At 37.8% G+C, this 27,911-nt stretch overlaps 1 protein-coding gene across 2 annotated transcripts in view; it reads right to left on the reverse strand.

The window, feature by feature from the left end:
- NALCN (sodium leak channel, non-selective) overlaps nucleotides 1–27,911 on the reverse strand; it is a 303,647-nt gene that overhangs the window by 263,748 nt on the left and 11,988 nt on the right. For both annotated transcript variants that reach the window (XM_070240456.1, XM_023621795.2), the window contains exons 2-6: nucleotides 22,517–22,663; nucleotides 19,123–19,305; nucleotides 5,323–5,406; nucleotides 4,012–4,151; nucleotides 3,795–3,923 (exon numbers count right to left, since the gene is read on the reverse strand). In XM_070240456.1, the coding sequence (XP_070096557.1) occupies nucleotides 3,795–3,923; nucleotides 4,012–4,151; nucleotides 5,323–5,406; nucleotides 19,123–19,305; nucleotides 22,517–22,624 (644 nt within the window). In that variant the 5' untranslated portion in view covers nucleotides 22,625–22,663. The remainder of the gene's footprint in view (nucleotides 1–3,794; nucleotides 3,924–4,011; nucleotides 4,152–5,322; nucleotides 5,407–19,122; nucleotides 19,306–22,516; nucleotides 22,664–27,911) is intronic.

Here is a 27,911-nt window from a genome sequence, read left to right on the forward strand (position 1 = left end):
TTCACACTGGGACTCTCCTGAGATCAAAAAGGAAGCTATCAGTAATTACTCTGAAACAATAGGGACACACCAGGATTGTCCTGAGCTTCTGTGATGTGTGGTCCCCTGCCTCTGGGTCTTAAAGCTAATGGTCCAGCCATCAGAAATATTTACCTGAACTCCTGGCTGAATCTTGCTCTCTGTATAGCAAACTTTCATATACTTAACATTTACATTTACTTATCTCAAAGATTTTCTAATTATCTCACTCTTGGGAATAAGATTTCATTATTTGATACTAAGCTATGAATAAATTTCTCTCCTTTCTCTGGAACGATAATAAAGCGTCAGGTAAGCGTTCATCTTTTCTATGTCACCTACCAGCTCAGTGTCACATGTTCCTCTTTTAGCTTGAGGGAGATTTCTGCCATCGTATTTGGCATTTTGCAACACCTGTTTCTGTCACGGGCCATTCCTGTACTTGAGTTTCTTCAGGATATGAACAGCTTTGCTTAGTCAAATGTCATTACTCGGTCCATAATTGCCTTAGGTCACCATTCGATATCGGAGAAGAATCTAAAGCTTTACAGTAGTGCTACTGTGGACAGAGCTAAGAGTCCCTTCCATCTGCTTTCAAAGAAACCAGCTCCATTTAAAAGCAAAACCGTGTGTATTGAGTTGCTTCCTTATTTATTCTGTTGGCCTCACAGATTATACATAATCAATTGCAGGGGTCAGCTGTGAAACCCAGGATATGCAGGTTTCTGAAGAGCCACATCTCTGCCTGAAAGCTCTCTCATTACTAGGCTATAGTGCATGCAAGTCAATTAAGCAGAAATTGGAACAATCGTTAAAGGACAACGATTAAGAGAAATGAGGTCATGAAAGCAACTGGCAACACTGACGGCTGGAAACACAACCTTCGTATCTGACCCAGAGATGTTTATGAGAAATTCCTAGTTAAGAAGCAACAGGAGGAAACAAAAAAGTTGGAAAAAATTTTAATTGGTACTTTTATGTGTTTTATTTTGACCTCCGACATTTTTTGAATATCTAAAAATAAAGTAAATTAATATGTGGGCTGGAACTAAAAGGTAAAATGGTTATCGACAATTTTTCTGCTTATGAGTAGAACTTTAAACCCCTTAATATTGAACTGAAAATTAAAAGAAAAATGGTATAAATGATTGGTCTCTGAAATAAATCATCAAACTTCTGAACATTGTTTTTATGAGCAACATCACTACCATGTTCCTAGTTATGTGTTTTCTTCTCAAAACAGTCAATTAAGAATCACATAAAGAGAAGGCAGAATATATGTGTATGCACACAATGCTATCAGGCAGATATTACACATATGGGAAAAAGAGAAAATGCAGACACCCCCCCATACCTGCTATGTCTTGAGTAACTGAAAATTCTGCCAACATTTATGAAATTCTTCACAAATGGGAACTCCATTTTTAGGATAAAGCAATGAGCAGCAGCTAATATTCAGAATACAAGAGGTCTTTTCATATTTTTTTCAAAGACATTCATTTCTTAGTACGGAGTATAGTACAGAGCTGGCAGAGAGTACTTACTGAAGTGATTCAAGGGCCGTGAGTTCAGAAGCATTCCCAATTTGTATTCAATTTTATGTGTCAAAGTTTGCCAGCGTGATGCCTGATCTTCTAACTGTGTTAACAAGTTTCAGAATTCTCAAATTCTAACTTGGTTTTTAATAAAGTGGTAACTTTAAACCAACCTCCTGCATTCACTGCTGTTAGAACACAGCAGCTTTCTCATCCAGAGCTTTCTCTGTTCATCTCTATGTCTATTGTCTCACGCCCACACAATATCTTTTTCCACCTTTGTATTCATTCATGGAACAATCTAGACATATTCCACAGCCTACCTACACTTAAAAAAAAAAAACACCTACAGGTTTTCTTCCACGCATTTGTCTCTTCCTTCACCCACACAGTCAGCTCATTACTCACCACTTCCTCCAACTTTCCTACCCAGTGTTTGTACTAATTCACTGCTTTTCTAGGCTTTTAACATTGCTTTTCTATTTTTTAACCATTTCTCCTTCCCTGAATTGAGCCCCTTGCTTTCCTTTCTCTGTTCTTTTTTTATTTCCTCTTCTTTATCAATTTGTCATAACGTTATTATTATCTGTCCAGATATAATATATTACCAACCATGCCTTCAATAAACAGTTACTACGTACTTGCTCTGTGCTAGAATACTAGGTACTGGCGATAGGAGATGCATCTTCTCCACCCTTTCTCATATGTGTCCTCAGGAACCTCACAGTGTAACAAGGAAAATAGGAAAAAAATAGCTACGAGTGCCAGAATGTTAGTTCTGGCACGATGCACTACATTAAATTCTACTCCTTCCACTACAAACAACTAGAGCTGTTGGATAAATGGTAACATTTAAAAATGCATATCTGGGCTCACAAGAAAGAAAAATACATTCCAAAACGTCAAAATATAAGAGAGAACCAAAAACTGGAGGAAGGGAAGTACATGAGTTGACAAAATGATGCTGTGAATGGGGCTAAGTATCCGGTATCCAAGAGCTTGGGATTTAACACCCACACAAGGCAGAAGACAGGGTCCGGAGCCGAGGTGAGGCTGGGAGCTGGAAATGTGCCCCCATGCACAAAAACAAGTTGTAATTTAAAAGAGTTTCAGAGTGTGATATTGGTGAAGGGGTAGTCAAATAGATCAATGGAGCACAATAGACCATAGGTGCAGACCCAAATATGGACGGGGAATTAGCAAATGAGAAGGCAGCATTAAATTCAGTGGGTAACAACACACAACAAATAGCACTGCAACAGTCACCCTACCATATGAAGAAAATTAGATTTCTACTTCACACTAAAACATTTGTAAACAATTTCAGTAAGGGATACTTGATATACGATAAACTGCACATATTAAAATGTAGATATTTGATAAATTTTGACCTATGTCCAGAACCACAATCAACATAATGAACATACTGGTCAACCTCAAAGGCTTCTTACTGTTTTTGGGTAATCTTTTATTCCTATGAACCCTTATCCTCAGACAACCACTGATTTCCTTTCTATCATTAAGAGATATGCTTGCATTCTCTAGAATTCCATATAAATGGAATTGCAGAATATGTAATCTTTTTCATCTGGCTTCATTCACCCAGCATAATCACTGTGAGATTCATCCAAGATGTTGTGTATATCAATATCTCATACTTTTTTATTGCTATATAGTATTCTTTATATGGATATATCACAATTTGTTTATCCATTTATCGGCTGATGGTAATTTGGGTTTTACCAATTTAGGCTATCACAAAGTCACTACATACATATAAGTCTTTGTATGGACAAACAGTTTCATTTCTCTGGTTAAATATCTGAAATGGAATGAATGGGATATAAGGTAGCTGTCTGCTCAAGTTTTTAAGAAACTACCCAACTGTTTTTCAAAGTAGTTATGCAATTTTCCATTCCCATCTTATTTAAACGAGAAATGTAAATACTCTGACAGTATTATGTCAGCACACTCCCCATTCTGCCACACTGAGGAAAATTTCTAAATGTACACTTTGAATTTGCTTAATCTACTTTCCCACAGGGGTACATTTTTCAGTCTGGCTTGTCTTGAATATTTGTCTTAAAAATTGGATGAAACAATTTTGAGAAAGCAGAGAATATAGAACAGAGTACCTAAACGCTTTTAAAACAATTAGACACAGAGGTTTTTACTCATGAAAATTGTAGACACTTCCTTGTTAATCACTTAGATTAAAACGCAGTTAGTAGATAAACTTACCCTGGTTTCGTGTCATTTACTACACAGTGAAAGGTAAATGTTCCAAACATCTGAACTCCTAAAATTCCATAAAGAAGTAAAAAGAAAAGTAGGAAAATTGAAACGCTCCATATTTGTTCTCCGGATCGCCTGGGGAAAACAAAGCAGGTAAAGTAGGTGAAATTTACAGGAAGAGTCATAAACTTTTCCCCGTAACTTACATAAAAGCAGTGCTTACTTTAAAATATTTGTAATTCTGGTCCTTGGTAGTTCAAATCGGAAATAAATCCGGAATGCCCGGATCATAATTAGTGGCCGTGGGATCCGTAACATGCCCCAAGGTGACATCTGATCAACGACATCAGCAATTTCAAATACCTATAAGTTAAGAGGTGAACGAACAAGTTTAGACTTTCCTTTAGCATTGCTTATAGTCATGGCATATACAGACAGCATCAGTAGGTGCATCCTGCACCCTGAACTTCACCCTACATTATTTTCCACCAAAATCAATTTTCTTTTGAGTATATTTTGAAGCTATAGCTATCTTAAGAGAAATAAATAAATAAACTAATGAAAGTGTCATTAATCTTGTTCATCTGCTGTATAATTCGTTTTTATTACAAAAACAAGTGCCAAGTTAGAATATGGAATAACTATGCTAAGCCTTCCTCACTAACGATGTTCTTTAGTGGAACTTCCTGAGTATTCAGAAAATAAAGCAATGGAGAAGGAGTTAAAAATATTATGAAAAAAATATAAGAAAGAATTGTACCATTTACTAACAAAGGCAAAATGATAATTAGAAAACACTTGTCAATCATACAATAGCTATTAAATGGAGAAGAGTACATTAATATGCAGGGTGAAATTAGACTGTTGGAAAGGTGAGCTTTATAAAAATAAGGACAGTTTATCAATAAGCACTTTAATGAGTTCATAGGATACACTCTGAATTTATTTTACTCTGAATTTTTTAATGAAGAATATGGTAACTTTAGTGGAATTAAATGCAAAATCAAGCCTGAATGCATGGGAATGAATTCTACTGTTTTCCAACAAAATCCCTTCTTTAGGCCTTTTTAATAACATATGTTCCCATTTTCATAGTAAGGCAATTTCTATTTGGAATATAGTATATTATGTTGACCAACATATATACCAATGTATCTATATTTAGCTGCTTTTAGTCAAGATTTAGTCACACAAAAGACTGGAATTTTTTTTAATTCAATTTTTTATTCTAAAAATACAGAAACCTCATCCCATATTCTTTATTTCAATGAATATATTTTTATATCTGTTTAATAAGAAATAATTTTCTACAGTATTGATTTTCATTTCTGATTAAGAAATAATTTCCAGATGTGACTGACAATGTTTAAAATGTTAGCCTTTTTTTAATCAATAAACATTTAAAATAACAGTGTTGTAGAAAATTACACAATCACATTTGATATAGATTCTTTAATACTTCCACTTAGATTTTCAATGCAAAATAATGCCCATTTTGGAAAACACCCCTTTGTAATTTAAAAGTTTCCATTACCTGTAACACCAATGAAACCCAGAGGCAAAAGACCATAAATCCATCAAAAACACACCAGCGATCTTTCACATAGGAACTATCCCCCTAAAAATAAATTTCACATGGTGTTATTAGGAAAAATGAATAATTTCAAAAAACATCTGTGGAGGGAAGAGTGAACTGTTAATTCAGTAAAAGCTAGCCACAATTTTTGTATTATAATTGAACAGATTTTCAAAAGGAATGCTTGTAGCATTTTAAACGGAATTCTACACGAGTAAAATAATCTATAAAACACAAGTAACTGCAGAACTTTGTGTGTAAAATTTTGAATTCACGCAAAGGGAAAAAGCACCACTATCTTTTCTTAGCCACACAGACTCTACTACGAAAGGAACCAGGGGCCATCCAACTCCACAGGCAGCTTAGGTCCTAAAACAACTGTCTCTACAAGAGCCAAGAGCACACAGTGGTCAGCGTGAAGGCCTTTCAGCCTGTAGGATCGACCACCATTAGTGGGAAATTAGCCAGGAATTCATCTCGAGCTAAATTAAAACTGAAGAAGAAACCTGCCTCCATTTTCAAAGGGAACATATATTGACTTTAACTCCAATTATATATGTAAAAGAAAGATAAAGAAGACACGCTACTTCCATTTAACAGTCAATCTACTGTGACATTGGGATTTAGAAAATGGGAATTTCAGAAAAATTTTCCTTTGGAATAACAAAACAGAAAACCTCAAGAGGTTGGAATTGGAAATCTTAAATAGAAAGGCCTTTGTTTTCTTAGTCCTGCCCCATTAAGTCACGAGGACTGCAGTAATCCATGAAACTCAGTTCTGGAGCCAGTCACATCTATCATTACCAGCTTTGATTGAACCTGCTTAGAAAATAAAAATAGAAACAGAATGCCAAGATTTTAAGTAAAATAATAAAATACGTTGCAGAATATTTATGAAAATGAAACAATTTCCAGAACCTTCCACCCTTAGTAACAAATAGGTTATCAAAAAGTTTCCTTGAGCAGTTTGCAGAAATAATTTGTAATTCACAAAACTAACGGTATGATAATAAAAATTACCTGACCCAGATATGAAGTGTAAACTCAACTTAGTAAACACTGGGCAAGCTCCCACTTTACATAAGGGGGTGTATAATGCTTAGTGGAACACACACACCCACACACACACAACAATCTTGTGTAGAAAAACAGATATGTACACACTGAGCTAATATATAAGGCAGAATAACTTATAATAAAGCTATAAATATGGTGGGAAAGATGGGAAGATTAATTTTATGGAGAGTTTAGAGAAAACAATGCTAGTTCCCAAGAGAATGTACAAATAATTTTATCAATGGGAAGAGAATTAACCAAACTTAGTGTGTTTTTGAGAAAACCCACAATAGACATGAAAGCAAAATCTGAGGCTTGGAGTCTGGGTGGCTAGGAGGGCAATGACCCTGTTCAACTGAGTGTTATGATCATCCTATGATGACTTAAACCTGTTGAAGAGAAAAACTATATCTCAGGACATCACTGGTTATGTATACACATCTGCACATATTAAACATAGAACAAATAATTTAAGGATATTATAGTTGTCTTCAAAACCTCATGAAGTATCTTTTACTATAAGTGTCGTATTTGCCTTTATACTGCACAATTAACTGAAAATATAAATTAATTATAATTTATACTGCACAATTAACTGAAAATATAAATTAATTATAATCTAAATATAGACAAGATAGCCCATAAAAATTCAATTTTCTCTGCACCTAACTTTGATTCGCATCCAAAAAAATAATGGAATATAAATTATCTAAAGTTGTTTTGAAGGTTCCCTTGAGTTGCTTAGTATATAAATATATTTATTTGTACATTCATTCATTCACTCAATGTGTAGGACATCTCTGTGCTCTGGGGCAGTGTTCAAGGCACCAGTGACACTGGAGTGAACAAAACAAAAACTCCTGCCCTTATGTAACTTACATTCTCAGTTAATTTAAAAAAATGTAAAACATACAGTATATGCTAATAGTGTTATGCAGAAAAACAAAAGTGTATATATTCAAATTGACTTTTATTAAACAAATGTGTTCTCTACTTGTATGCTGGGAAAAAGGGAGAGAAAAATCTCTTGATCTTTATTTTAAGTACTAGGCATATTGTGATTCTTTAAAAAATGCAAATAATTCCAAAAATGAAAACTGAAATTTTATGGGACTCAGCAAAGAAAATTTTAAGATAGGAACAATTAAAAGTAAATGTTATGCATGGAAAAGAATAATTATAAATCATTGAGTACATAGGTACCCAAACAGGATGAGTTTATATGGTATTTTTCCCAAGTAGTATTATTTTATTTCTTTTTTTGTCATTAAAAAAGGTTATATATAGTGTCACTACAATTAACCTCTTTTGTTTTTCATAATCTGCTTTAGTAAGAAATTATATTCAATAAAATACAACATGAGAGCTTCTCATTATATTGAGGATTATTTAAAATGTAAAAAGTGAGGATAAACAGTGATATTTCCCTGGGAGAGGAACAGAGCGGCCAGGAACCAAGGGTGAAAGAAAGATACACTTTTCTCAGGATATCCATTCACATGTCTTTTGACTAATGTTCATATATTACATTTTTTAAAACAGATTTTTAAAACTAAATTTTTAAAAAAATTTAGCTTTAACAAAAATCACTTTGTCAGTTGGCACAAATAAAATCAAATTTGAGAAGTCTGGCTCTCACAAATTCAGAATGTAAAGCTATCAATAACAGAGTTAGCTGAATTTTTGTTTCTTATTTACTATACAAATTCGTTTGCTAAGAAAATTGATGTTGCAAAGCTGACCTAAAGCCTATTTTGAACTATATAAAAGGATGGATTATTTTGAATCATTTTAGAAACCCCAGTGGAGATCCTGAATAAAGCAAAAGCATGCAAACACATTCTAATTTCGAATGACCTCCTGGTTTAGCAAAACTTCTACTTTATAACACAGAAAACTATTTCTGAGTTAGGAAGTAATTTTAGTTGCATTGTTGGAGTTGCTTTAGACCTTCCAGAAATTCACAGTGGCATTTACCTGTCGCCAATAAGACCACCACACACTAGATGGTATATGATGATCAATTAGAACTGACTTCTTTTTATTTTCCTGGTAAAATATGTGAAATAATCCACTAGGCATAAGTTTTACATATTATATTTCGGTTCATGTTCCCAAGAGTCAACCAATATTTATAAAAACCTTTAATAAGCAGCATTATAGTGAACTGGGACACAAAGACCAGTAACACTCAGATTTTCCCCACCTTTTTTTTGACCTTTTCTTCTTTACGGTTCATTGTTCTTCAGGCTGTTCTGTCTTCCTGAAAAATTCTCCCAAGTCTGTGTCAACTTTTTCCTCCAGACTCTGATCTGACCACAGCCTCCTCTGATCAGCTTTAGCTCACACTTCATGCAACAACTGGCAACTCGGCTCATGTATATAAACAATGTTCATATCGTGCAACTTACAGAATAGTTCTTTGTAACCCCCACCTGGTGGTTTAATAAATTTATAGTTTAGTCCCTCCCTTTTATCAGATATAAGGGCGAAATCTGAGTTTCCTACTTAAATCTTCTCTAAACATATTCTCTGGTGCTGCATTAAAAAAAAAAGTCTATCCCTCACTGGAAATGCCTGAGTCTGTTCTGAAGATCAGTAGCACCTTGAGACTTTAAACAAGACAATTTCAGGTGGTATTCCCAGCACCTGGCACAGAGTATGACATACAGCAGATATTGAATGAATGATAAGCACAAGAACGATGTCTTAGAGATCCTCTGTAGATTCCAATGCATACAGTAAGAGGTCAATTCGTACACTTTATGAAGGCACCCATTCACTAAAACTATTGGTATCATTCCTTAAAAGAAATGATTCTTTGACTCCTGGCAAAGAGAGAAAGATGTAATATCTTTCAAGGTAATTTCTTAAAGTTAAGACTCTTTTCCTATGTGACATGAAAAATCACAGATGAAATTATGGGATAACTTTTGGATACTTCCTGAATTAGTATGGTTTGAATAAGCAGAGTCTACATGCCATGCAAATAGGAATCGGGTCAAGGTTTATGTCATTTGTGCATTCTAATGTAATTATAAATATGACTGAATTGAAATTGATATCATATTAATCATTATCAATAATCACTAAGGCTCCTTAAATCTAAAATATCTTTTAATAAATAGAATACAGACTTTGAAACCTTGCACTTTGAAATATAATCTCTTATTACATTTTGTGTCTGACATACTTATTAAATTGTCTCTTTTTCAATTTGCATGTTCAAAGTCTCTTACCATAACTGGTTAAAGGTTGTTATGATTCAATTTATAAGTATGTCCAGATCCTTTTAAAATCCCACTGTATTAATGCCTGTTATAATATTTGCAAAAAATAAACTGTCCCTTTTCTCTGCTTACAATATACGTAACGAGAACCTATCACACATGAATGCACAGTGGTACTTGAGAAATTTTAGCACCGCAAAAAAGAAAGGAGAGTTTTAATTTGTTTGTTGCATCAACAAGACATTGAAGGCAGAGAGTGTGTGAGCTGTGGGCAGAAATCAGCATGCTGGTGGTTAGGGAGAGGAGTTATTCAAGAGCTTTCCATCAAATTTTAAAAAGGTAAACACTTGGAGGCTGCCAATCAATTATACAGTATAAAAGACTACCTTAAATGGCCATGCAAGTATTTAACAAGCAGAGACACCAAACACACTTACCTGAAGACATCTATAGGGATATAGTTTGCAGTAACAAAATGATACACACTTGTCTCGTTTCATGAGCACATGATTTATTGCTCTGAGTTCCTAGGGCCCATCTGTCACTGTGTCTCAGCATTATTATTTATTGCTTCAACAATGCTCAGAGGATACATGTTACTTTTACAGAGGTCTATTGCCAGATGAAAAACAGACAACTGAGAATTGTCTGAAGAATTCAGTCTGAAATACCTGGGATGCTCTGCAATAGCACAAACATCTATCACCCAAAGGGGTATTTTTTGCCTCTAGAGATCTGGTGAGCTAGAATGTTTCTCAGAACAGGAATCAGTGGGAGAGGCAGTTAGAAACAAATCACGGGGAGTGGGAATTAATTGGCAGATACCTTCAAGCTTTGGAAACATTATACAATACGTGAGTCCTTAAAATAAATACATTCCTCTAACAAAAAGTTTTAAAGACATTTCTTGCTAGAAGGACTTTCTGCTTCAGTTTCTCTCTCCTCTAGTGCATCAAGCATGTTACTGCCACAGTGAACTTCTCAAATACAAATTAGATCATGTCACTCTTGGATTGGAATCCCCCATGCATCTTTACCAACCACAGAAAGAAGTCTGAGCTCTTCGCAGAGCATGCACAGCTCTCCATGGTACAGCCAGGCCTGCCTTCACAGAATCCTCTGCAGCTGCTCCCTGTGCACATCCCATCTGCTACTGCTAAATACTCAGAGCTCTCCAAAGCACCAGGCTGTTCCACGCCTTTGTGTCCCGGAGGACTCCTTTGCTCGCTCTGTGAAATCCTTCACTTGCATCCCCCATCACCTGTGCCACAGACCACATTTACTCACCCCTCAAGACATCACTTTACAGTGCTCTTTCTTCAAGGCTTCTATGATATCTCCAAGCAGAGTTCTTCACTCTTTTTTTGCGCCCCCTCCTTCCCATACCTTTTACAGACCACTAAAGCATTTTCACAAAACACTGAAGGTCTATCTCTCACTATCTGAATTCTTACTATACAAATATTTGCTACTTATAACATTTGCAAAAATATTTGCCCCCAAATCACTATGCAACTAGAAGAACCACTATAATGACTTCGCACACGTGCCAGCGGAAACATTTGAGTTGTCAGTGAAGCCTGCAAGAAGGTACAGTGTGCAATGCAGGCCTAGCTCTGTTGTTCTTTTGGGCTAAATCTTATGCTGGCATTGTTAACCTACCTAATAATGGGTACGTTTTAAGTGCATCACTGCCTTCCTCCTCCCTATGTTCCCTCTGAAGGTTAGCCTTTCACGGGACCCAGGACTTGAGCCTACCAATCTCAGTCCATTTGATTGTATTTCACCAATTTTAAGACATACTTCCCCTTGTCCTCAACAGAGTTTAACACTTCTGAATTTAGAAGGTATCTTATAATGTATCAATTAAAATCTTACATCGTACAAAGTGCAATTAGCAGCATTTTTTTCTTTCTTAAAGACCTGTAAAGTGATGCCGCATCTTATAACTGATGACCTTGATTCAATAAAACACAGTAGATAGTACTTTAATATATTTTTCTTTGCTTATTTACATAAGAGCACACGTTCCCATTTTTGTTGGATGCATACAAAACATCCCATACTGAATTCAGTAAGTAGAAACAATTGAACGATGGGTGTTTTAAACGCTGTTTATTACACAGCACTATGCAGGTAGACTGTTGTCTAGTATTAGAGAGTGATTTAGTGTTATTTGAAGAAATCGGTTGGGGCTGTAATGCATTACTAATTTCCATTTAAAATAATGGAACACAGGCTCCTGTTTTCTGAAAATATGCTACCCAACATGTTTTCAGGAATAGACTGGAAGCAAAAAATGAGGAGTGGCCTGCACATGCTTTACAAGCCAATTGCACAAAGTGGGCCAGGCGTTTGAGGACAGAGCCGCAGCTCGGTTTTGCCCCTTCCCCAAGGGCAGTTACAAGCTCATTGTGAGTGTCCAATCAATGTTTGATGAATGATTAAAGGGAAACTCGGAAACTGTACTTGGGTTTAAGACTATAACTCTCGCTTATATTTATATTATACTTATATCCCAAATATCTTAAACTTTTAATATTTTAAATTTATACATGGTTCAATATACTTGGCAGACCACTAGGTCAATAAAAATAGTGGAAAACACTAGACAGCCACAGCTTCAGTACTTTTGTTTGGAAAAATAAAGCTTCTGGGTTTGGTTTGTTGCAATAATTTTATAAGCTAGGTATTATTAGATTACATTATCTTAAGCATTAGGTATGAATTTTAGGTGTACCAGAACACTGCCAAATCAGGCTAGGTATAATTTTAAAGAGTTGTGTATGATAAATGGGTAACAATACACTGGTTTGCGTCTATAAATATCTTATTATAGGCGAATATAGTTTTATGCATGGAAAACACTCTTCGAAAATCACAAGACCAGCACTCCCCAAATCTCCGACATAGGTAAACATTGACTCACACGTACTCCTCTACACAGAAGACTATGACATACTAGAGTTACTCGCTTACAAACTAAATCTCACTGTTCCTAAGAAATATTTTAGTTGAAAATCAGTGAATACTAAACATTTAATATCTGAACAGGTAAAACACATAGCTCTGTTCCAAACAATATGAAACTCATTAAGAAAATTATAACCTGATGTTTAAAATAGAACACGATGTGCACCTCTATACTCATAATGTCCCTACATACATAGGAAAAACACAAGTTTAAGTCCTATATGTGAACAAACACAGCACATATTTGCAAATTATTCTGGGTAAAGAGGCTAAAAACCTGAGTGACAGATTAAAAACTCAGTGTGGTTGGCAAATGAATTAGGGAGAAAAGCATGGAAATGTCCTGAAAAAAATGTTTTTAGCAGACAAGTGCTTAATAAAAGTTTAAAAACTTATAGCAAGGTTAATTGATAAGGGCACAGTAATTTAAACTTGAGTAACACGAGGTCCTCTAAAAAATTCTCACAGGGCATGTGGCTGACGTATTTCATTATGACGTCACAAATACCTACATATGTACATATTTCACATGCACATGTAAAACAAAAACAAATTTACAAATACAGAAATACAAAGCCAATAACATTTAAATTACAACATAAATTCACTGTGACAGACGATATTTTTGCTAAAACTAACTCTGATTAAAAGTTTAAGGGTTTTTTCCAAGCTTTCTTGTATAATTGACAATTAAAAATTGTATATATTTAAGGTATGCAACTTGATGGCTTGATATACATATAGAACTCAATAGCAAAAAATAAATAAATAATCAAATTTTAAAAAGGGGAAAGGATTTGAATAGACATTTCTCAAAAGAAGACATTCAAGTGGCCAAGAGTTAGATGACAATGTACTCAACTTCATCCATCATCAGGGAAATGCAAATCAACACCACAATGAGATATCACCTCACACCTGTTCGACAAGAAATAAGTGTTGGTGAGCATGTGGAGAAAAGGGAACCCTCGTGCACTGTTGGTGGGAATGTAAATGGGTATGGCCACTACAGCAAACAGTACACAGGGTCATAAAAATATAGAACTGCCTTATGATCCAGCAATCCTATTTCTGGGACAGCAAGTGCACTTTTAAATACAAGCATGTGATCTCAAGTCCAATTTACTCTTTAATCTGTGTCTAACATGCATGTTTGCAGAAGTATGTGCTACAAAAATGATATTAATAAAGTTATGACTTTTTTGGGAAGGCCACAACAGCAAAAGTTCAAGGAGATGATACATTTAAAGCTTGGTTCAGGATAATCAGACCTCATATCCAACCATATTTAACCCAAATCTCAGCTGGCATTTAAACATTGAATACCAGTTTTAACGAGACCTGAAGCTGTCCTGGCTTCTTCAAGATAATGTGAGCAATGTGATATTATTAAAATCTGCATTATGTCATGTTTAATCCAATTACTTCTGAATGAAAAAAGAAAAACCATATCTGATGTTAATTTTCAATTCTTAGACATTGAAAATTTTTAAAAATTGGTTTTAGTAAATAACTTATCATCCAAATGTTGACAGAAGTCAGAAATACTAGAAATGGCTCATTTGTAGCATTTTGAAAACAACCTGGTCATAAACCAAGTTTTTTCTTTTTTAACAATTGCTTCAACTTCTAATATTTAAACTATTAAAACCTCTGTTCACTCAACGCTCTATTCACTTGGAATGAATATATAATTTATGTATCAAGTCCACCTCTGTTCTTTTTATCATTAGACTGTGACAATTAAAGTCATGCCTACTGTTATTTTCATGATGTTAAAGTCATCTTAATTCATCAAATAACTCAAGAAACAAAACTAGGGAAACGGCATGCCTTCATTCATTCAAGTTGGGATGTCAAAAAAGTCAACACATGGTAATTTCAAACCCAAAGTGCTCCATCCAGACTATTCAGAGATTGCCATTGCCTGAATGACCAATACAAGTGCCAAGGCCCTTGGGAATCACAAAATTTAAAAGAGGGCCAGGCTATGCTGGGGAGTAAAGTTACAGTTGCATAAAAGATTCTTCTTGTACTCTTAAAATACCAACTTTCCTTCAAGTTGACATCCTGGTTTAGCTACCAATTTTCAGAATTTTATCTAAACCTAATGCTTTGAATTAACTGGCTTAACACTAGTGAGACCCAGACCATTTTGGAATCATGCTGAAATCCATTAGTTGAGGCATGGCAGGTGCCCACAGCTCCCACGGACCAACAGTTTCCCAGGGGGCTGTGGATCACATCTTAGAGTCAGGCTGTGTTTCCTAGGGCCCAGCTTACTGCACTCACAACAGACTCTTGGTGAGTCTCTGGGTTTCCCGGTTTTTGGTAAGCCCATTGGGACTGCTGTGGCTTTGACAGTTCAAGTCCAAGGCCTATACTGAACTGAATTTCTCCTTTTGTATTTCTACCCTAATTTTCTGTGAGTCACCCTACAAACTTCATAAAGCCTTTTCCAAACCCACCTTCAATACTGACAACAGCAAGCAGCTGGCTGGTCAAGTGACTAGCTGGAACTGATTGTGCAACGAGTTGAATTGCGTCCCCCCAAAATCCATGTCCACTCCGAACCTCAGAAGGTGACCTTGTTTGGAAATAATGTCTTTCAAAGATGTAATTAGTTAAGATGAAGTCATTCTGGATTGGAGCAGTGATTGGTGTCCTTAAAAGAAGAAGAGAGAACACACAGAGATACACAGAGGGAAGAAAGCCACGTGAAGACAGGAGCAGAGAATGGAGTGATGCAGCTGCGAGCTAAGGAATTCCAAGGATTGCCAGGAGCCACCAAAAGCTGGGAAAAAGCAAGGAAGGGTTTTTCCCTGGAACCTTCAGAGAGATCAGGGCCCTGCTGACACCCTGATTTTGGACTTGGGGCCGCCAGAATTGTGAGACAATAAATTTCTGTTGCTTTAAGCCACCAAGGTTGTTACAGCAGAACTAGGAAACTAATACAAACTCCAAAGTACTTATCGGCTCTTTCAAGTTTATTTCTTTAAAGGGCACTCTGACAATGCAATCAAAGTAGGGAAGTCAGGCAGTAACAAACTCTTTGAGAGCGATGCTGGGGTGCTTAATAAATGCATCTGTGGACGAGCTTCCAGCCTCACTCCCGTCCTTCATCTCTTTTATCAGAAGCATCAAATTGCATCCTCCACTTCCCACATTTCTCCTGCATATCCTTATACCCTAATCAACCAGATATTCACTCTTAGAGTTTTGGACACTGACTTCTGAGGACAAAGACAGAAAAAGACCTGTGTCCCAGGTTCACAGGGTCACCAGTGGCGGTGTGTGGACCAGACTGTTCTCAAGTATTACCTGTGCTGAGGTTATTGCTGCCCTGAATGCAGAACTCCCTGGAATGTATTTTTTAAGCTTGAAATCCAGTCCCTCATTCACTCAATGAGCCCAGAAAACGTTCCAAAACTTCCTTTAAAAAAGAAAAAAAGGCAGCCAGGATTTGGATTTTTCACCAAGGACTAAAAACCCTGAATACTGTTAATATTATCACTTCTTCACCTGGTTCAGCTAATTTTAAGCAATTCCCATACAGCAAGGCAGCTATGCTAACACAAAGTAGGTGCTAAATAAACTACTATACACGTTAAACAGTTGACTCAGTTTGGATAAGATCATGATGGTAGCTTTTTTGAATCTCACAAATCTCCTAAGAAAATAGACAAAGCAAGTGGATAGCCTAGGAAAACATTTCCATGGATATAATCTTGAATAAAACTAAGTGACAACATAGTCCAAAATAAATACCAAACTATTGGCAATATCAAGATCTAGTTAAGACCACAGCTTGGGAAGGTTGTAGAGAGAAGACATGTAGGGAAGTTCTGGCTGACCTAAGAATTCCATAGCATAAAACACTATCAAATACTAGTGAAGTACTGAGTGGAACCCTCAGAAAGCAGACCTGAGAATAATTGGCAAAATCTGTAGAAACGCAATGTGGCAAGTTGAAAATTGTAGGTAAATGAAAAACAAAAAAAAATAAACAACCATCACCAATGTCTACCACAGGGCTGCAGGAAGATCAGAAGTAACAGAACACCCTCATCTCTCAAGCGTACCTAATGAAAACTCCTTTCCAGGATACCAGAAACCCACACGGAAGAAAAACTCTTGGAGTAGAATCCAAATTCGGTAGGGCAGGAACCTGGGGACACAGGACAAGAAGCCAGCCTTCATTTAGAAGAATAACAGGGGCCGGCTTCTTAGCTGAGTTAAGTTGATGTGCTCCACTTCGGCAGCCCACACTTTCACTGGTTCAGATCCTGGGAGCGGACATGGCACCACTCGTCAGGCCATGCTGAGGCGGCGTCCCACATACCACAACTAGAAGGACTCATACTAAAAAATGTACAACTATGTACTGGGGGGATTTGGGGAGAAAAAAGCAGAAAAAAAAAAAGAAGATTGGCAACAGTTGTTAGCTCAGGTGCCAATCTTTCAAAAAAAAAAAAAAGAACAATAGTTAGAATATATAACAAAAGATAAGACCCCTTTACTGATATCAAAAAGACAAAATATAAAAGCGTAAGTATAACAAAACATGTGCAAGTCTATAGGAGGAAAACTATAAAACTCTTGTAAGACACAAGAGCAAAGTTGGTAGAATGGAAAGACTTGCCTCTGATTTGGGATAGGAAGAATTGTGTGTGGCACGAATAACCAAGAGCAAAGCCAAAGACAGTGGCAACAGGGAAAAGCAATTGCAACTTACATCACAAAGGGCTAATATGCACAACACACACAAAATGCCCAAAATTGAAATGAAAAATAATAACAACGTGAAATGGCCTTTATAGACAGAAAATCAGACTCAATCTCACTCTCAAAAGAAAAATGCAAATGAAAACCACAGGGAGTTACTATATCCCACATCAGATTGGCAAATATCCACAGGTTCAACAACCTATTTTGCGGTGACAATGGGGGCCAGAGGCATCTGTGTACATCTCTGGTCAACAGTCTAAATGGCTCAGGGAATATGGAGTATATAGAAACCATTAAATGGAACCACCAGGAAGCAATCAGCCAAGTCTATAATGTAGAACATCCCAGAAGACGAAAGGCTCATTTCTGCACTGGATCAAGGACATGGAAAACTTTTTTTCAGAGTGTGTGGGGCTGAGACTTAAACAAGATTTAAAAATACAACAATTAAATACACTCCGTGAACCTGGTTTGAGTCCTGATTCAAAGAAGCTAACTGTAAAAGGAAATATTTGAGACAATTGGGGAAATACGAATATGGATTGGGTACTAGCCTACATTAAGGAATTATTGTTAATTTTGCTAGATGTGATAATGGTACGATGGTTATATAAAAGAAAATTTTATCAGTCAGTGATGCCTAAGGAGTTATTTCTGAAATAACCTGATTTCTCAGATTTGCTTTAAAATGAAATAGAACTTGCCAAATATTGATAATTGTTGACGTTGATTTACAGGAATTCAGTACAACTATAATCTATACTTTTGTGAAATGTAAATTTTCCATAATAAAAAGTTTTTTTAAAAGTTAAAAATGAAAAAAGTAATATATTTACTGTGCTCCCTTTCTTTAAATATAGCACACAATGAATTATGTAAAAAGAGAAGCAATGAAATTGACCAATAACTACATGTTTTACATCACCTCATAAAATTCTTGAAATCCTTACACAGAATAAGGCTCTTTTGCACCAAAATATGTAACTTGAGATGCTGATAGAGCCAGTAAATGAAAGAGCTAGGATTTGAGTCAAATCTCTCATTTGTCAAACCCTAACATCCATTCTGCTATGTCATTATACCACTATCTCCCAAAATAGTACAATTTAAAATACTTTAGAAAGCATCATCTACATATTTTTAAACTCTGTGAAGGCTAGTGCTACAGAAAGAAGAGATACCCTGTGAGAGAGATTTTCTTTCCTTTTTCTTTCTTTTCCTTTTCCTTTTATTTATTTATTTTTTGTCTCCCAAGGGTGCCAATTTCATGCTACATACTCCTTTTCTTATAGCTGGAATTCCTTTACAGCTCATGTCTTCTTTTTTTTAATCTCTTTATATCTTCAAAACCCCTCAGGTTTATGACATCCTGCTGAGTATCATCATGCTGTAACTTTATCACGTAACTTTCATTCTGCATTCCATAAATCAACAGGTGTCCGGCTTGGGCCAGTGGCTGTGCCTGGTCGTGAGTTCACTCCTAGGTGGCACGACAGACCGTCCCCTGGCCTTCATGAAGCTGGTGGTCAGGACATCTAGGTCCTTCCCAACTATTCCAAGACTTTGCGCCTTACACAATTCAACTTTTAAAATATTCTTATGCATCATATTTTTAACAATATCTGGAGTTATGCCCTTTTAAAAAATACTTCAATATAAATAAAATGAAGCTATATTTTGTTTTACTGAAACTAAGATGAAAACATTATTAAACTGATTTAGATTTTCAATGCATTTTGGGTTTTAGCTTAAATAATATGGAAAGGCTCACCTTGACGATACCCCGGATGTGCATTTTTGCTATCATCTCTGCCGTGTAGAGAAACATCAGTAAAGTATCCAGAGTAAAGGTCACATACTGAAGAGGTGGGTAGTGCTCGAACGTCATGGGCGTGTTCATACAGACGGAAATGACGCTGATGATGGCACAGATGCGCAGCAAAGAGTGAACCCACTGCAAAAATGGTCCAAAGTTATTACTTGACACCATAAAGTGATATCTTAAACTTATGCTGTGAACCACACTACTCGGAAAACATAATAACAAGATTAAAATATATCACCAGTATAGAGAAGAAAAAGAAGGAAATAAGGTTTGCTAAGTGCATAGAATGTGCTAAATATTTTCATGTATTTTACATTGTTTAATTCTCAAAGCAGCCTAATTTGCGCATAGGACTCAGAAAGGTTAAGAGATAGTCCTGTGGTCAAGCATTAAGAAGAGCAAAGCCTCAGGGCGGCCCAGTGGCGCAGTGGTTAAGTTCACATGCTCCGCTTCAGAGGCCCTGGGTTTGCTGGTTCGGATCCCAGGTTTGGACATGGCACCACTTGGCAAGCCATGCTGTGGTAGGCGTCCCACATAGAAAGTAGAGGAAGATGGGTATGGATGTTAGGTCAGGGCCAGTCTTCCTCAGAAAAAGAGGAGGATTGGCAGCAGATGTTAGCTCAGAGCTAATCTTCCTCAAAAAAAAAAAAAAAGAAGAAGAAGAAGAGCAAAGCCTCGATGTGAACCTGGTCAGCTACCCCAACACCTCTGACACTGACTTTCCAGGGCATCAGGCCACCACAGAGGAAGACTCTGATTCAATTAAAATGTGTTAACACCTTACTCATATGGAAATGTGATGTGCTATTACTTCCATACTTTTTAACGTACTATGAGCCCCTAGAATCAGGAACTGTCTTACGTTTACTGTAACTTTCCTGGCATCTAGCACAACGGCCTTCCTAGTAGATCATAAATGCTTTTTAAAGTTAATTGATATAGTCACATCATTAGGGTTTTCTATTTGTATTTTATATGTAACATCCTTGTATAAAAAATATATTTTTAAATCTGACCTCATTCTACATTATCAAAAGATAATAAATGGACTTTCCTCTTTATTTTGGAGAATGTGTTTTGTACAAATTTAGCCCAGATATTTCTCCTCTTCCAAAATTCCAAAAAATTGAATTTCTGTGCAATTCTAACAGTGCATGTGCTATTTGAAGATTTTCCTTAACCCCAACATAAGGAAGTAAGAATTTAAAATATAAATTTGTGTGTGTGTGTGTGTTTACACATTTATACGTGTAGGACATATAATCACTCACAATGTTTTATTATGAAAACTAACACCTAGGATAAAAACTATGAGCTGCATCTGCATGCTAAACCCACACAATTAATACTTCTAGCTAATTAACTATTATGCAATGCTTAAACATAATCTAAACACGTTATTTACTGACTATCCTAAATATCTATGCAGTCATGTTAATCCTTTAATGTTATACTCCCCCTGAAAGAAGATGTCTTTTTGTAGGAGATGCATCCTGCAGCTGTAGAAGCTAGCGAGTAGCCAAGATGAAAGACAGAAACGAGACTCAGAACTTTGAGGAGACTCAGACACTTGTATGCTGGTGAGTAAATTATAATATTAATCCGACAGTTGTAATATTTGCATGAAGATGTAATGCTGTTAATTCCACACCGTAGAAGTCAGCGAGGATTAAATTTATTTTAAGGGCTGATGTACTTTTCATGCAATTTGGAAGCGCTTCAATAAACATCAGTGTGTGAATTTAGTCCCATCTGGACCTCCCCACACAAAGGATGTAATTACACAAAAGAGCTTCAAAAGATGGGTTCTTCACCACAAGTCTGTTTTGAATTTAAAGAACAAATTCTAATTAAGCATTAATCATTTTAGTTAGTGCTTCCGAGCCTACATTTATAATACCACCTTCTTCAGAAGTACTCAGAGAGCTCTGTATGTGGTGGACACTGAGAACAAGAGAGTGAGTGCTCTATTCTCTATTCTATTCAATTCTCTAAATATGAATGGAAGACCTACCATGGTCAGAGATTATGCTGGGCTCTGAGGACACAAAAACAGAAACAATAGGGTTCTGACTCATCACTACTTTGCAGTCTGATATGCATAATATATATTTATATACAATATACATTTACACTTACCTACAAATATAAAGTAGGGTAAATGGAAAGAGAAGAGGTTCATTCTGTCTGGAGGGAGACAGGTGGGGAGGGCCAAATGAGGAGCCTTTCAGGGAAGAGGGCGTGGGTGTCCTCTGAGCAGCCTTCATGGCTGAGGAGGCCTGCACTCCTCCGAGTTGCTGGGAAAGGGCCTCTGGGCCGGGGAAATGGTGTGAACTGGCCAGGTATCTTGAAGGAGCAGGAAGTCACTGGTGAGGCTCAAGTGGGCAGTGTGCAGACATAGGAAAGGGCAGTTGCTGGACAAGTTAGAGCAAGAACATAAAGATCCTTGAATGTAATGCCCACGCATTTTAATCTGCAAGGTAGGTAGCAGGGATGTTTCAGTGATTGTAAAGCACAAGGGAAAGGCGAACAGAAATGGGAATGTAGAAAGAAATCTGAGCAGGCTGGAGAAGGAGTCTGGAGGGCAGATCAGACAAAGAACGACTGGAAAGGGCAGGGAGACGAGGCAGATAATCTTTATCACGGTCAAGGGAAAGACAAGCACTGTGAGAGCAACAGTTCGTTTCCTTACTTCGCCCTCTACTGTGAGTTTAATAATGAAGGTGAGCCTACTCAGGGTCGTAGCACTGAGTTCCCAAGACCTCTGACTAGGTCATGCGGCCTCCTGGCTGCTAGACTCTCTGTATGCAGTGACACTTGGCACAGCAGACGCCCCCCTCAAGTTCCCATCAGCTTAATTAGGCAGAGAAGGTAACAAGGTTCTTCAGAGGCACTAGCCACTATCTCATTAACCTTTCCTTTTACTCAAAACTTGCAACTCAAAGAGGGCCTTTAATTCCAAACATCTGATTACCTCTCACAGATTCACGCATGTTGAGAAGTATAAGTAAAGGAATAGGTTACTGAGCTGGGACTCTGGCTTTGAATCAGCCTGAGAAGTGGCATTATCTCTATATCGTGTGACCCTGAGGACAGCGTGCACAGAGCAGGCGAGGAGGGAGCCGGACCACCCAGCATACCTTCCTATGTGAGTAACTCACAGCGGCACCTCATTACTTCATCTGAATTGTTCTCAACTTCCAGACTCCGAGACTCATCCATATTCTGCTGCAGCTCAAACAGATATTTCAAAGCCAAAGGGACATGATTTTTGAATTATATGAATCAAATTTCCTTTATATCAGCGTGTGCTTCTCCATACTTCAAAAACGAAACTCACTGGCTTGTTAATCCAGAGTATGTCAGCGTTGTCCGACAGAGACTCATCAGGACCAAAGTCAGTAACCGGCTGGGCCTCCACCCTGGAGCTCTGCTTCCTTTTGAGCATGCTGAAGTTAGCTCTGGTGAGCAAGTACAAACCCGCAGTCTGGGGAAAGAAAGAGAGAGCTGAGGTAGACACCTAAATCATCTTCACCCTGATCACAACAACGGAGTCCCCCCGCACGCCTACGCATTTGTTAGTTAAACACACGTTCCATTATATCGTGTGTGACAAACGTGCAAATAGAAAGTTTAAAAGGATGAGATAAAAATGAACATCATTAAAAGCATTTTTTTTCCTCTCAACCCAACAGATGGTCTTGCGCACTTCGTAAACGGGTTGCACGCCAGTTTAGAGACCACTGGTCTAGATTAACTGGGTTAAAATAGCTCTGTCTCTTAGGGTACACATATTGGTAAGAAATTTTTTGAGGTCTATGATCATAGACCTAAAGCTGTCTCCACTTAAAGAGGGTCTGTGCCAGAGCATAGCTGACCAATCCAGGTGAAATACTCAGATCTTTCCCAGGATTTTCCCCCCAGTTAATTTAATGTGACGCTCACAGACATCTATTTCCAACGATAGTCCCAAGTTGATCTCCCAATTTTGTCCCTGCCATAGAGAATGAGGGCCAGAGAGAACGGGGAAGAACCTCCTCTGAATGGAGGCAGTTTTTTTCTTTTATCAATGCTGTGATTATCTCAATTCTTCCAGCTACTCTGTCTGCTTGCCACTTACATTTCCACAATTCTGTGTCATCTATATCTTGCTATATGTGTCACCTCCCTTTAGCCATTGCTCCCACCTTCCACAATCCAGCAGCCACTGAAGGGGACCTGCTATATGCCGGGCCTTCAGGACACAAACAGCAAATAAGTGCAACAGAATGTGAGAAGAGAGGGTGTAAAGGCAGCTGGTGCCTGGTTACCCCGGGTCCACAGAGAGATTTGTCATTTGATGAACATCTGGACTGAGTCTCCAAGGAAGGAGAGGAGCTAAGGTTGCTTTCTGGATACGTATTACATTTTGGGCACTTAGCAATGATATTTTATTTAATCTTTACGATTGGTGGAAGAGGGGAACCATCTTGTCTTTTTTTGCAAGCACAAGAAATTCCAGCCTCTGGGCAGCTAATAACTTGACCAAGGGCACCCAAGCAAACTTGAAATTTAAAGGAAGCTCTGTCTGACCACAAAGCCTCAGGTGTTTGCAGTGGAAAATGCGGGTGCTAAGGGCTGCTTAGGAGACGTCTTAAAGGCAGGTAAGGGAGGGAAAAGGTCCTCCTGGCAGTGCACGGACGCGGAGATACCACAACAGGAAAATGCAGTAGTTTCAACACCAGGAAGGTGCTGGCTGTCCTGTCTGCTGCTCTATGGAGCTACAGAAAGAACCTTAACCAAGGACCATGAGCAGCACCACTCAATCCTCAGGGGAGCACAAGAAGAACAAGAATGTTTGCAATATGTGTAAAGATGTACAGCTGCAATTTTCACTGGGAAAGAGAATAAAACACAGCACAGGACGAATCGGCTTTCAACCTGATTCCCTACATCTGAGTGCCTACCTCTATGTCTGTGATCTCCTTGATGCTCCTAGGTAGGTGTGGCTGCCTAACCCTCCTTTTCCCAGAAGAAATCAAGCTAATTGGCTTTAAGATGTGCTAGGTATTTCCAGGCTGTCTTGCCCTGAATGTTGGATTTGAATATGGGTTTTGCAGTAGGCTGCACTAATTAATTTTATTTTACATAATTGAAGTTGGGAACTCTTGACATCAGTATGCAAATATATGCAGAATATTCAAATTATTCTTGTTCTCTCATTTACTGTGGGGGAAAACATCTGGTAGCCTCAATTTGAGATACTTCTTGAATGACAGTTTCCTATGTACCCCAAAACGGGATATAGAATCTTTTAGAAACCCTTCAAGATCACATAACACAAAGGAGGAAATAAAGAGTGCTTTCACAATGGTGATCAAAGATGACACAAGAAAACTGCACAGACTTAAGCATTAGCCATTATACCTTTATCATGGAGCAATGGAGACTTATGGAAGCCCATCTATTGCTCTTGTGATCTGGCCGTAAGTTACAGTCTGAAAAACTTGGGATGTATAAATGTGACACCTTCACATATGAATTTCCCGCACCTTTTATTATAAACATCCCACATGAAGGAAAAAAAAAAAACCAATTTTTGATTATGGATTTGTTCATCTAGAGAAGTAGACATCCAGAATTTATTTTTTTTTAAATCTCCATGTTGGCTATACTTGACCCCCCAAAACACTGGAACTATAATAAATGACGTTAGCTGTCATCGACTTCCACCCTCACTTCACCTACTGAAAAAGGACCCCCAAATAAACAGTGTCCAAGAAAGCTAACCATTCCGACTCCAACGGAACTCAGTTAATCTACACATACATTAAAACTCAACAACTAGCTCCTCAATCACTGAAATTTTGATGGATTTAATAATACTAAATATTACGCAAAGCATGCAAGTAGTAAAATAAATTCAAGTTACAAACACATGAAGAGCCCAAAATTACTATGAGGCAATTGATTGTAATCATTTTCCTTTATGCACAGAAATATTGTTTTACACATTCATTCACATTGAATCAATATAACCGAGTACAGCAAACCTATTAACCCCTGATAAAGACCAGCAGGGATATTTAAGTATCCTAGGTAAGCTTACTATTTTGATAGGAAATTGTTCCCGTGTATCTTAGTCATATCACTATTATGTATTTATAACCCAATATTTTTTTTTCTGTTTATGGAAGTGTCCATTTTAAGGCAGTGCGGTAAGTTTAAAAAGCGTGGCTTCCAGTAGCTTTTTCACACTTAATAAAAGTGGTTAGTATTTAAGTTGTTCAACAGTGGGAGGAGGCTGCAGAGTCGCCATATGGTCATTGATAAATCTTTTACTTGGAAACAGCTAATGACAAGTCAGAGAGAAAAGATTCATTGCTCTCTTTGAAATGGTTAAAATCCAGTTTTATATTCTGTGCTGGCAACATTTTACTTCTATTGGCATACACTTTCCTTAGGTCATTCCAGCTCTGTCTTGACCAAATTAAAATTAACATACTGTTTTCTTTAATGGTGAGGTGCTTGTAACACAATGGGCCATTTCTTCCCCTTGTAACTTTCTCGGGTTTGCATTAATCTCTTTTGAATCTTCTAAATAACAGTTTAGAGCATGTCCTCTACCTGCTGTCACATATGCCTTGTCCTCGATACTTAACCCTTAAATGAGCATCTGTTCTTACAAGATCCATCACCATCTGCTGGTGTGCAGCTACTATTATTGAGTTCCGGACCTGTGCTCCTGCTTCTTCACACATAGGCCACACCAACACCATCCTCACTTAAAAATCAACAAGACAGGTTGCTCTCGGTCAGACACCCTTCTCCTTTACCCTTTCCTCTCAATTCCCAGGTCCTACCGCCCTGGGCTTTTCAGGCCCCCACATGTAGGTGCCCACACGTGTGAAGGACAGCACAGATTCTCTTCCACGGGACCTCAGGTCTGGATTGCCACAAACATCAGCCTTTTTAATTGGTCCTGTCCTTTACAGCAGAAATCGACTTCCCAACACACTGATAACTCGCCTGTAACCCAGAAAACCCCAGCTTAGCCTCTTGTTTCTGATTCACTCATTCATTCACGCAGAAAATATTACGCATCCACCATGGTGTCAGGGACTACAACACATGCTGGCCAGACAAGGGGAACACCAAAGGCATTCGGGAGCCTGCAAACTGCTGGCTTTGTTTAGCCTTAGGTTTCAAGGACACTGAGTCCCACCTGCACTTCCTTTCATACTCATACCACACGTTCCACTTGAGTTGGCTAAACATGCCATTACCCACCATCCTCCAACCTTTCTCAACTACGTCAGTAGCTTTATTCCAGCTGTGTCCTCTTGCCTCTGCTGCCAATCCCACATCAGTTCTTCCTGTTCCCCAACTTAACTCATGAAGACTTTTCCTCTGCATGTGTGATTTGTTTGTTACAACCAAATGATTTAATGTTTGGTAATACAAGTGTAAACAAGAGAAACACACCACTCTAGCAGACTCACAGCATCTATTTTATTCTAAAAAGCCCCAAAAGAAGACAGAAGTCACTGATTTATTTTTAATCATTAGGCATCATTACATTTGGCAACATATCAAAATCAATGACTATTCTCCTGGTCACTTATGTGCACAAATTCTGGGACCTTTACGAGTTCAAGTGGAATATTTTATCTACCATCCCATTCAAGATACACACACATTGGGGGCCGGCCCCATGGCGGAGTGGTTGAGTTCGCGTGCTCCTGCTTCGGCGGCCCAGGGTTTCACCAGTTCGGATCCTGGGCACAGACGTGGCACCGCTCATCAGGCCATGCTGAGGCAGCGTCCCACATGTGACAACTAGAAGGACCCACAACTAAAAATATACAACTATGTACCAGGGGGCTTTGGGGAGAAAAAGGAAAAATAAAAATCTCTACCTAAAAAAAGAAACACACACATTAAATTTGCTTAGTATCTCTGTCACAGTTTGGGAAGCAAATTAAAAAAACAAAGTGTTCAATAGTACCCCTTGAGCTTTTCACCCCAAGCTTTACTTTCATGTCTCTGGAAGGGCAGTCTTCACTGCTAGCAGAGGTTGCTCATTCATTCATGCTCGCATAACTGCAGTCATAAAAAAAAAAAAAAATCATCCCAGTCATTGTGCTAGAGGATGTGGACTTAGCATTAACAAAACACACCTGGGCTCTTTCCTCCTGGAATTCCTGAATGCCCTATATTCCTGACACGGCGGACCAGATGTTTAATTCAAAAGCAGAGCAGCTGATTACCTAAAGGAGAGCCTCTGACCACCATTCTTTCACTGCCTTACTGCTAGCTCCCTCCTACCTCCCCGGGCAAGGGATACTGGACAGTTGATTCCCAATATGCTTCTGAATCTGTGCTATCAGACATAAGATTCATGAGACAAGCCAGGACAGCTGGCTAACTGGTCCTTTCCTAGACTCAAATACCTAAATCTGAAATTAAATTAGAAGAAACAATTTTATTTTCACTACACAAGCAATACAGTTTGTTTTAGAAAAATTAGAAAAAAAATATAAACAAAATGAGAACAAAGGTGAAAAGCATCAGGAATTCCCCTGCTAAGAACTCAACTGTTTTTGCAAACTATTTGTTGAGTGAATACATCATGCCAGCCACTGGGCAAAGCGCCGCAGACAGAGCAATACTCAGATATGCTCGCTCTCTCCTCACAGAATCCCCTTTAGCTGGGGCACTTACTCAGTGGACTACTCAATGCCTCGTATCTCTTT

Source organism: Equus caballus, chromosome 17 (assembly GCF_041296265.1).
Source record: "Equus caballus isolate H_3958 breed thoroughbred chromosome 17, TB-T2T, whole genome shotgun sequence".
Taxonomy (NCBI): Eukaryota; Metazoa; Chordata; class Mammalia; order Perissodactyla; family Equidae; genus Equus; species Equus caballus.